The sequence below is a fragment of the Anomalospiza imberbis genome, chromosome 1 (genome assembly GCF_031753505.1).
Source record: "Anomalospiza imberbis isolate Cuckoo-Finch-1a 21T00152 chromosome 1, ASM3175350v1, whole genome shotgun sequence".
Classification (NCBI taxonomy): domain Eukaryota; kingdom Metazoa; phylum Chordata; class Aves; order Passeriformes; family Viduidae; genus Anomalospiza; species Anomalospiza imberbis.
This window is the reverse complement of record NC_089681.1, coordinates 11,510,411-11,522,678: the sequence shown is the minus strand read 5'-3', so window position 1 is coordinate 11,522,678 and position 12,268 is coordinate 11,510,411. Positions and strand designations below refer to the sequence as shown.

The 12,268-nt window shown below is 39.6% G+C and overlaps 1 protein-coding gene across 1 annotated transcript in view; it reads left to right on the top strand.

Annotated features, from left to right (window-relative positions):
* The first annotated feature begins 86 nt into the window (after positions 1-86).
* The window catches only part of NSMCE2 (NSE2 (MMS21) homolog, SMC5-SMC6 complex SUMO ligase), a 126,236-nt gene continuing 114,054 nt past the window's right edge, over positions 87-12,268 (top strand). The window contains 3 exon segments of the mRNA XM_068181289.1: positions 87-201; positions 204-304; positions 3,846-3,993. Of these exon segments, the coding sequence (XP_068037390.1) occupies positions 102-201; positions 204-304; positions 3,846-3,993 (349 nt within the window). The 5' untranslated portion in view covers positions 87-101.

The window sequence follows — 12,268 nt, the reverse complement described above, 5'->3', positions numbered from 1 at the left end:
AGGCGGCCCCGCTCCCTCGGCGGCTCCCGCCCCGCCTGGCGTGCTCACCCTGCCCCGGAGCGCCTGCGGGCAGGGACGGCGGCGGCTGCGGGCACAGAAGGATGGAGGGAGGGTGGGAAGGATGGGAGGGAGGCGGCGGCGCTCCCTACGACGTAGCCGAGCCCTCCCATCACATGACGGCGCCGGCTGATGAGGCGGTTCCGCCTGCCCGGTGCCCGGCGCTGCCGCCCGCCTGCCTCCACCGCGGGGAGGGCGGCGTGGGGCCGCCCCCGAGACAGCGGCCCTCTCAGGCTGCGGGGACGAGGTGAGCAGCGGCCGCTGGCGACGGTGGCTGTCCCCGCCGGCCCCGTCCCCTCCGCGGGCGAGGGCAGCGCTCCCGGGGCGCGGGAGCGGCGGCGGGACGGGTGCGGGGCCGTGTCTCCGTGCGGGACTGCCCGGCCTGCCCTGGCCCGGGTGAGGCGGCGAGAGGCCCTGGGGGCGCGGAGCGTCCTGCTCGGCGAGCTCGGCTCCCCCGCCCGTACAGGGAAGGGTCTTCTCCCTGTGGCCGCTCATCACCGAGTGTGCCTGGGGCTGGACACTGATCCTGCTGCTCGGAGAGCACTTGACACCTGTAGAGCTGCTGTTACAGAAGCAATTAATACTTTTTTCTTACCTCTGGTTCGTAGTCATTGAAGAATACTATAGAATACTATATAAGAATACAAATTAAGATATTGAAGAATAGAAAGTTTAGGTAATTTCCTCAAATATTTAAAATAGTGACTGGAATAGAAACTGTAGGGTTTTTTTGTTCTTTATCCTGTCTGGACTATTTCATCACTTCCTGAAAAAAAAAAGTCCTCGATAGTCTCCCATTCTCACGGAGTTTGCTGGTTGTGTTTTCCAGAAGTGAAGGGGCTGGGGGTTGCACATGATAAGTGCTTTGATGCACCCACTGAAGACCTTCCTGGCCGAAAAGAGTGTGGTAGAAACACTGCAGCGAAACCAGTTCCAGAGAGGAATGTGCCCCTCCCTTGGTAGGTAGAATGGACAGCTCCAAGCTGAAATTGAAGAATTCACTTAGAAAGTTGTGAAAGAGTGAAATCTTTGCCTTGGGATCTGTAGGAGACTTGAGGAACAGCTGACTGGCTCAAAAGAGCCAGCTGGGAAGTGATGGGGGAGCAGGACCTGGAAGCCCTGAGTGGCAGAGCATAGAAGATAAAAGGAAAGCAACACGTGTGCCATACATGCTCCACTTCCAGGGGTTTAGAAGCTGCTGAGACAATGCTGGGTCCTGGGGTGGTGGCCATCTACCTTTCTCTCCCCCTTTTTTTTTCTTTCTTTGGTTTTCTTACATAGTCTTCTCAAAATATGTAAGTCAGACTGAAAACTTGCAGTGTCTTCTTGTGTCTGGAGAATTTAAAGATTGCTGAGCTAAAGTCTGGGAAGTACTTTATTTTTATCTGGATGTTTTAAAATTTGCCAAGTACCATATTCTACTTGATTGTTCCAAAGTTTGGAAATAAAAGTTGTTATTGAGTCTCCTGGTAATTTGGTTGTTTTTCTCATGCACTGCCCAGGGTATATCCCACTGCCTTCCTCTGAACCCATCAAGTAGGCTGGGGCATTATAGGATTGTAACCAGTTTCTAAGAAACTGACCTTTTATTAAAAAAAAAAAACCAAAACAAAAACAAAAAAAATAAAAAAAGGAAAATTCCTCTAAAAGAAGTTACTTTCCAAATGACAGATTGAGATGAACCTACCACTGCAATTATATTATTTAATATCATAACCAGTAACTTCTGCTCCTGTGTAATTTGCTCATGAGAATGAAGGAGTCTTTTTAACTTTTCACTGTTGTTTGTATTTTTTTTCCAATTCCTGCTTTCACAATGTGTATCTGTGAAATTTCCAAAAGTACAGCAGGCTTTCTCAGTTAGATTTACCAAGTTCAAGAGGGGAATTAGGCTCTCTTTGTTAACTTTGATAGACAAAATGGGCTCAGAAAGATAAAGCTGCTAAGATGATTTTATGTGACTATTCAGTAGTGTACGTTTGGATCACAGAGGTTCTATACAAACAGTCTTGCTAAGATGGCAAACAAGTACCTTAAAAAAAGTTAAATAATATACTAGCTGAAGGAATTTGTTATTAAATCTTCAAGAGCATCCTTTTTCTTTACTTTCAGGGAGTTCTATAAGGAACCTTTCCCTTGTCTTCTGTTGTCAGTTTGACAGCCTCTAAAGATCTCTAATGATAGCAGTCACAGTCTTCTGTCAGGGAGAGCATGAGCTGACATAACAAGAGCTGTTGAAGCCTGCTGCCTCTGTGGAAAGATACACCTTTAGAAGGGAATAGAGAGGAAGAAAAATTTGCATGTAATTAAGAAGTTCAATTTGTGGTGAGGTTGAACTGTTGTTAAAATGTTGCTGGAAGCGCATGACCTAAAGATGGTGTACTAAAAGATAGTATTGGCTGGCCAAGCACATTTTATAAATGGAAAAAAAGGAAAATTATTGGAAATAAACACTAAGAGACAGCAGGTATTCAAGTCTCATAGTCTGCATGGTACTTGTGAGGAATATGGCAATATTCAGGTTAGGGGGAGCACAAGGTGTAGTTCTGGAGTCTCAGGGAAAGCAGTAGAAAGAGATACAGCCTTAGGTATACAAAGCTTGGGAAAAGCACTGTACTTTCTATTTACATGTTTTCCAGATTGCTGCTGGATTGTAGCCTGTTAAAGGCTGTTATTGATAGAACAACTCCTCCCCTTCTGGTATACCCCAAATTTGTTTGTGGATTCTGCTCTCTATCTCCCCCAATGGCATCTCAATATAGTCCTTGAACATAGTAGTTATTCTTTACATGGAAAAATGCAGTATTTCTGTCTATCTAAGATTTCTGCTTTGCTGTGTCTATTTTTCTTTTATTTTGGTGTATCTAAAGCTGAAGCAGAATTTTTCTAATCTGCAACTTGAAGTATAAAATTCTGCATACCAGGTTCATGTTTCTCACAGTAGCTACATGTCTGAGTAGGTTATGGCAAAGCATGAAAAAGGAAGAGCAGAAATTGGGGATTTTTGAGAAGAAACCAATGGATGTGAGCAGTGTGGATAGGCACAGCATAAGCAAAGACACTTGAAGGTTTTACTAATGACAGAGCAGCTAATCCCCACAAGGGTGTAGGCTGTGGGTATGTATTGCCGAGCCAGAGGGTGGCAAAGAAGATAAACAATGGTACCTGTGTGGCTTTATTTTGTGCTAATGGAAGATGGGTACCAAAAGTTTGTAGCATCTTTGGCAGAAGTAGGCAGCATTTTTAAGGTGGGTTTTTATTTGAAAATGATGCTAGATGTTTTAAGTACATTCTTAGTAGAGTGACACTTTGTTAGATTATTTTTTCCAAGGGCCAACTGCTGGTGAAACTAACTTGAATGTGAGAAATCATATTTCTTCCTAGCCTAATTGATTATATGCCTAGATAACCCAGACAAGTTTTTGGGCATGGGGGCTTTTTTGGATCTTCTTTTGGATCAGAAATAGAGCAGTAGTTTTCAAGCAGACATAATTGTGGAGTTTGAACTTCACTGTGGTTTAGCAATAGAAATGAGCAGAGGAAAACTGCGAGTTGCTTTTAGTGGTGTAGTTTTGCTTAATATTGAATAGGAGGTGAATTGAAAACCTGTAATGAATTTTACTGAAATTATGAACATCTTGGGAGCTAAGTTTTCATCCCTGCTCCCTAATGCTTCAGTGATTCTGTTGATAGTGCTTTATGTTTAGCTATCTATTAGAACTTATGTTTTCTCTCTCAAATTCTTTGTGTGCAAGCTGCTTTTAATTTGTGTTCCCTGTTATTTCTAGAGTAACAATTTCAAGATGTCAGGTGACCCGAGAGTCTCGTTCAATGCAATTGATTCTGCTCTTTCTTCTTTGAAAAACTGCCAGTCCTTCATCAACTCTGGAATGGACATGGCTACTCAGGTTGCCCTTGACCTTGTGGAAAGTTTCAGTAAGTATATTCTGTCTTGTATTGCATCCTGAATCTGACAGATGAGTCCCAGACCTATGTATTTTGACTTAATTACTGTTAATATCAATCTTAATTATAGCTCTTCTGGCTTGGCCAGGGTGTTTTCATTACAATCATTTCACTTAAATGAAAGATAGCATTTAAAAGATAAATTTAGTGAAAATGTAAATACCCAGCAAACATTGTCCTTGCTTTTGTGACTAATTGTGTTCCAGTGATTGTTACCTTACAGCTTTGTAGAATCTTTAACATTGCTGAATGAGATGGAGAAGGCCCCTCAAGTGGCTGAATAAATTGAGTTTTCAGTATCATACTGCTTCTTTGTGTGTGTTTTATTTGACATTCAGGGCCAAATATATTAAGATAATGCTAAAGATGTTGAATACAAACTTGAGACCTGTTAGGAGATGCAGTTTTTTTAAATGCTGTCTCTCCTGAAAATCAGGCCTTTTTTAGGTTGCTTCAATTTGGACATTTCCAAAGGAGGGTACTTTAAATCTCTAATTACTGTCAACAGTCTTGTCATTACTATTTCACCTTCAATAAAAGGAGCACTGCAAAGCTGCTTTTCAAAGACGAACATTAGCTGACCCATTGCCCTATCTTTGATCCGTGTTAATGTTTTCACTAGGGACAAATAAAAACTTTAAAGCTCCAAACCCCTGATAGTTTTAATAAAGAGTGGAGAGTGGAGAACAAGAATCTTCTGGAAAAAAAAGCTCTGCTGTTCATTATAAATCTTGTACTCAACTAAGCCAAGGATTACGTACAGTCATGATTAATGTTTTTCTCATTGTCGAGTGTGATAGTTCTCTCTCCTTTCACCTTTTTATCCATACTGCTGTCAGAGGCAATTGAAATGCCATTTCTAGCAGGAAGAGGAAATGGAAAGCTTGTCTGAACAGTCACCTGGGGATTCCCTTTGATGTAAAACTCGTGTAACCAGTTCCATTTCCCCTCTGCTTTCGCAGTCACCATCTCTCCTGCTTTGTCAAAAGCAATGCATAGATATACATTGAATGTATTGAATTCTTTCATCCCCAAGACTGCAGAAGTTAATTATTTATACAAAAATTAAAAGTTTTTTATTAATTTCACTTTTCAGTAGAAGCCTCTGTTGCATTCCTGTTGGGAAGGGTGTAAGGCAACTTAAGCTCAACTGTGCAGGTCTGCAGTTGCAAGTCTGTGCCTTGTACTCCTAGGAAATGTCTCTTCCTCATTTACCTGCTTCTGACACATTAATCTTTAATTAAAATATTGAAATTATTTTGTTAATTTAAATCAGTAACCAAAAGGACTGTTCTAGCATTCTGTCCAGACACAAGGAGATGAAATACCTGGTTACAGTTACATTACATCATGTGACTGGAAAACAGTTCCTACCTAGACCATAACACATTATATTCTAGCAGAGACAACTTTCCTGTTGAATCATGGTTAGAGAATTATCAAGCATGATCTATTATCATAGTACATTCCATTGCACTACAGAGAAGGTATTCCAGATTTGTAGGATTTGTAGGTATTCCAGATTTTGTCGGATTTTGGTCTGGTGTTCCCAAATTTCATTTTTACCTACAACACTTCTCTTCTTCACACATACACCTTTCCTTGCAGATGTATTTACATGGAATTAACAGATAGTGAAAGTCATCACTTCTGTAAGGTTTGGTTTTTATTCCCCTGAATACTCTGCTTGGACTTCAAGTTCTTGTTCTCCCTAAAGAATGCCATCAGGAAAGATACCGGGTTTCTGTGGCATGACATGCTTTGGTAAACTCTTGGTGTTTTAGAATTAGCATCATCTGATCTTCTGGACTTGACTGTTCAGCTATTACCTCCAGCTCATATGTGGCAATTTCTGTTTCTAAAGCTGTTGCTTTCTATCCTACTTTGCATTCATGTTCTGAGGCAAAATACTAATTCAGTTTTGAGACAGAGTTAGACAATATATTTATGTGTTCTTCTTCCTGTCTCATTTGTAATTTGCTTTAATTTTCTTTGCAAAATTTGACTGTCCAGCTTCTGAAAGGTTTCATTGCTAGGCTGTGTGGAAGGAGGGAATTCTGTTGCAACTGTTTTAGTTCATAAGCACTTTTTCTGTGTGTGTATTTTGTTTCTTTAGTCTTTCATAATGGACAGTGCTGTTTTATGTGAATAGTAGTGAAGTACACAGCATAGTACATGAGAAAAAATTACATTTGCTTCTTAAGGTAACTGAAAAGACAGAAAAGTTAGTTCAGTGAGTGATTGTTCCTCTCTTAATTCCTGTTCTCCACATACAAAATCCTGAAAACATTTACTGTAAAATGTATTTATTAAATGTTTATTTTGTTCTACTCCTGTATAGATTTATGAAAAGAAATTACTTGTGTTCAATATTTGGGTCAGGCATTGCTCATTTATGAACTTGTACAGTCTCTAGAAAAATAAGGCTATTTATTATTGATAAGGCTATTATTAATAATAGCTAAATGTCTTTAGAATAATTTTAATGTATCTGATAATGAAAACCTTTTATTTTTTAAGGGGTTTTGTTGATGTCCATGAAGTTAAATTCTTGACTAAGATCTCCCTGTCAGTTGAGAACCTGCTGACTTCTAGCATTGAACACTGGTGTTATGAACATGTGCTGGCAAAGAGACAGAATTTTAAAAGATCCTGGAAGGGTTTAAGGATCTAGAGGTGAAAATTAGTTTCAGCAAACTGAATGTAAAGCAGCCAATTTAAAAGCTCATTTTATTTAATGAGTGAAACAGAAAGATAAACCTTTTGTCCTTCTTAGTCTTTCTGCGCATTATCTTTTAGATATTGACATTACCTAACAGTTGTATTTTTCTTTCTTTAAAGAACACCATTTTTGCATAGAAGCATTTTGAAAAGTTGCTATATAAATAAATGATGTAAGCAAAAAAACAGACTGTGAACACTTGGTTTCAGTATGTCATGCTTATGCTCAAAATACTCTTGGACATTCTGTGGCCCAGGCTAGTAAAATACTGAAGGAAAGGACACACAGATATTTGTGAGTGGTCCACCAGCCTTCCAAGGGTCTGAATACTTTAAAGCTAAAGCACATGCTTATGTTCTTTGCTGGATTGGAGACCTAATACATTTGAGAATTTCAAGATGACACTGTTCAAAATCAGTAATGCAAGTAAAATCCTCTCAGTTCTGCTATAATTTGCATCTTCCTAAATCTTGTCTCATTCTGGTTTTGAGCTTTAGTAGTGTGGTTGCAGAAAGAGAATTCAGTAAGTCACTTGTCATGAGTACTTGTTTGGCAACATCTCTGAATTGTAATGCTCTGCGTATTGAACTTTGAGCCATGTGTTGACACCTCTGCACACAGAGGAACAGCTGTTTGCCCTGCTAATTTAACTTCTCTTGGTTGCTGAACTGTCTTTACTTACCTACTTGGAGTAGTTCTGTAGACTTAGAAAGCACTGATGGACATCCATGTCAAATACTTGAACGACTGAGTTTTATTCTTTGTTTTTGGAATTAGTGAAACCTGCAATTCCATGTTGATTGATATGCTGATTATGGTAAGAATATGCTGGCCCAGGACAAATCTGTCGTATCCATGACAGACATCCATTCCCAGCTTTACTCAAAATTTTTGGATGTAAATTTGGTCAGCTTGCTGAGGATGGCAGTTTCAGGTGACTCTTCAGCAGAACTTTCTCAAGAATATGGGATTGTAAAGTATGGAGAGCTGTGGATATTTGAATGAAGAAATCTAACTCATGGTCATCTCCAGGCTTCCAGTCCAACAGCTGCTCTTTAGATGGGGTGTTACTTTTGTCTGGGCTGGAGTCCAAGCTGGGAGGATTGTCCACTACAAATGGGAAATAATTGGGAGGTATGGAGAGTATACTAAATACAGACAAGATAATAATTTCTTAGCATTAAACTTTTGAAAAGCGTTTTAAAGAATGAACAGTTAGGGTTTTGTCTAATTAGCTGAATGGGTTTTCTGTAGAAAGCAAGATCCTTCCTTGATGTCTGGGACATGCTTTCAACCACACATCACTTTCCAGTGTGAAGTGTAGAGGCCATGAAATGTGGAATAGCTGATTTTGTGAAGCAGTTAACTGCAGGTGAATTCTAATCTTGAGAAAAGAAAGAATTACCTTTTCTTCAAAAACGTGCTGAAAATGTCATGGTCAGCTGCTTCCCATGGTTGTTTGCTATCTGTATTACATAGCAGTGATCTTCCTGTAGCAGTATCAGGCTCTGCTTGAGAATTCCTCCTGTTTTCTTACCATCCTTTGAAATGTTTTTCTGCTCACCACTGTGTACAGAACAGGCCCAGGGGTCTTAGAAATGTGGGTGATACAATTCTTTGGCATGTTCCCCCGATTAAGTTAGAGTTACAGCTCTGGCTTTCTTTCTTGTCTGGTTACATTACATAACCTGCTCCTTCTGCCAGCAGAGTTTACCTCAATTCTGTCTGTTTACTCCATTTGTCTGTTTCCCTTTTCCCAGGGCTGCCTCTGCACTTTTCTTCATGTGTGCAGCACTGCATCTCATATGTGCCATGTCCTCCTTTTCCGACTGCTTTCTCATCTCCAGTTGATTGAGATCCAGTGTCATCATGCCTGTTTGGTACTAATTAAACAGTAGCTGATAATGTAGGATCTTCTAACCCTGTGAGATTACCCACATGACTTTGACTTATATCACTGTTCACTTAGAATGGTTTTAACGAGAACAGCTCTAAATGTTGCTGAGGGTTGTTGACATAGGAAGAGGTGTGGAGCATATAGATGTGGCAGTTAGCCTTGTTTTATGAAATTATTGCCAGCCTTTTGATAGACAGTTGGATGAGTTTTTATGGAATATCCGCTATTCTTTGGAGTGACTTTCTAAACCCATTGCAGCAGCCTAAAACAGTCAGACTTGAACAATCTAAGTTTGTTCATCCCTGAGAGAGGGGCCCTTTCCATGTAAGTTTCTCTGTCATTGACCTAAAATTTCTACTTGGAATGGTATAAACTCCAGTATGAAAATGGACTCTGTAGTTGTGCCTGAATATCAGATAATTTGGTTGATTTGTTTTCTTTGTTCCTTTTTTTCCTAACTTATTTTTCCTTGGAAATTCAAATGCAGGTTTCCTGCAGTATTGTACCATAACATGAATCTTGACATTGATAAAGTTCTTGTGCATGAAATGACTATGATGTAATTGTTTTGAGATCCAGAAATCAACCTCCTGACACCTGTGCTTCTAAAATGTTTATGGTCTCTTAGTTTCCATGATGTTAGAGATCATTGTGCTTCATAAAAATAATCCAAACATAAGGTACTTGTCCTAGGAACAGGCTCTAGCAAATAGGCTGGAATGACACTTTGCGACTTGCCTGAGTAAGCGGTGTGAGCATGAAGGTCCTCTGACTGAGGAAACAAGCAGGATAAACTTTGCCTTGCTGCCCTGTTCTTGTCCAGGCAAGATAAGCCATGTCCAGATGTTTTCTTGCACTTCCTGCCTTCTGTCACATACGAGTGGTGGTTTGGTCAAGCGCCCACCTCACAGTGGCCTCATAGTGGTCAAAGCTGTGCTCTGTGTTCCAGGGACTGTTCATGAGAAATCAAACTTCGGTTTTCACTCTAAGGTCCATATATCTGTGAGGGTGCTCAGGAGAAGAAAGTAGCAAGCAGTTTTATATGCACTGTAGGAAGGTTTTTTCTTATTGGAGAACCTAAATGTAGATTTTCCTTTTTTGTTTTCTTGTTGGAGAATATAGGTGTAGAATGTCAAAGTCCATCCTGAAGATAAATGGCTTTTCACTGATGCTTGCTATACAGAAATGTTTTCTAGTTATGAGGAGGTAGAAAATGAAGAGAGGCCAATGATGCATGAAGTTCATCCATCTGTGTTAGATTCTGCTAGATGCTTCCTGTGAAGCTGCAAGAATTCCCTCATGATATCATGCTGTTCACAGAGGAAGTTTTATTCTAACCCCAGTTTTCTCTCTGCCAGAAGCTGTTTGTTCACTGATCTGCTTTATTGCTACACCAATGTTTGTGGTGTTGATTGGTGATGTGCACAAACTCAGTGTAGGCACCAAAATTACATCTTTCTTGGGGAAGTGCTTTTCCTGTTGTCCAAAGTAAGCTTGTATTTTGTGGTATGGGAAATAAAATGTTCCATATTCCTTTCTCAAAAATACTAATTTTGCTTTCCTTCAAATCCCTCACTTAAGATTAATCATTTTAGGGAAAATGTGCTTTTAATCTTAACTTATGCTTCTATTGTGCTGTGCTTCTTGTATTGTTTTACAGATATTTAACCTTTCAACTAACAATGAGAAATGTTTTTTTGAAGTAGTTAAGTACATGGTGTTACACTTGGAGTATTTCTTCTTCAAGTAATTTTATTCTTTGAAACAAGAAAGTCTGGTTGAGTTCTTGTAAAATGCTTTTGTGAAAATAAAAAAATGCATTTTTTTGCACTATGCTCTGTGGTCAGTATAAAAATTTTGAGAAGAGAGAGTTGGATTAATTTTTTTTTTCTACCTCTCTTTACTTGCAATGCTTATATCCAGCACTGATGAGCCTGTTGCTGGAACACAACGGGCTGGCTCTGGAAGCTGTTCTTCAAAGAAGCAGTCCAAAAAAGGAGAAGTTGGAAATGTGCCTTATTTCAAAATCTGGAAAAATATGACTTGTAATGAAAGATTTTTGTTCTTTTATATTTATCCAAACCCACTCCAACTGTAGTCTGTAATCTTACAAAGTGGGAAGAAGCAAATATGTAGTGTTGTTACAATTTCCTGGCTGTAATTTTGACTGCAAGAAGAGCACAGTGCAGTGAAGGGAAAGCAGCTATATTAAGCTGTAATAAGCTATATTAAGCAGCTGTATTTATTGTCTTAAGCAGCATGCTTTTGTTCTGATAGCTCTTTTTCAGCTTGGGTGCTCATTAAGCTGGGTGCATCCAAGTATTTTTGTTCCTCTACTTCAGCAGTTCGAAGGACAGAGAAACCCTTTAGGTGGCAGCAGAGGCTTTGCTTTTTGCATCACCTGCTGTGACACTCTGGAACTCACTCCTAGAATGGATTTAAAGGTGTTGGTGCATACTTTTGCATTTAGTGACAATAAAATATAAATTGAGGATTCAGATGAATAGAAAGAGAATTTGTATTATCAGATCAATACAGATAATTGCATTTTATACATTTATTCTTGCATGAAGCAGCTATGTTGTGGTTAATCTAGAGAGTATCATTCAGAGTGAAATCCTGGCTTGATTTAAAGCTTAGTTGAATAACTGGACAGAATAATTGTCCTCAGTTTGTTCTCATGGAAATGTACTGACAGAGTGCACCTGAGCAGAAGGTCAGAGCTGGACTGTCCTGGCTTTTGTCAGAGCTCTTACGAGTGCTCAGATGAAAACTGCACAGTTTTATTTCACAGATTTTGGTAGGTGGAATTTACATAGTGCCTGATGTCAAATACATGCATATGTATGTGTGAATATTTATTCCATTTTCCTATGTATTTTTCTAAGGCAGTGGGTAGTTTTCTCCCCCAGAGGTCATTGTGAGTCAGAGAGATTTGCAGTCACCTGGTGGGTTACCTCATGTACCCATAGTTACTATAAATTTCTCTGTCCTAGACCTCATAAAATCTCAGTGGTCTTCAAATTAGATCGTAAGTGGGATTTAAATGCTGTACAGACCTTTTTGGAGACCCTCTGTGCACTAGTGATGTTAACCTTGAGAGAATGAGTGAGCTTACAGCTGTGAGTTATAGGCTTGAAATTGCTGGGTGAGGTTCTTTGGCCTCTGCTATGCATGAGATCAGAGCAGAATGATGCTGATGGTCTGCTGCAGCTTAGAAATACTATGAAGTACTGCAGAGGTCCTGTGTGGGCTCTTTAGCACAGAGATAAATCAGCCTTTTTGAACAAGAGCCAAAGAGGAATATTTTATCTGAGTAATTTACTGTATGAAAATATTCTCTGTAGTATATAAATCAGCCATTTTCTTATCATCATATTTCTGCTACAGAAATGTGGCCATAAGAAAATAATACTACTAACTCCTGCTTAAATGTAGAGGCATACGGTATATATATAGAAAGTAGTGTGGGCTTTGAAGAACCCACTCTGAAGGCTTTAATTTTTATCAATTTAAGTAGATCAGAATTTAGCTTTCAGTGATCTAATTGTGTGCATAAAAATAGGGAAGGAGGAGGAACCCACAAAAGTAGAAAAAAACCTGGGCTTGGCAGCATTCAGAAAGAT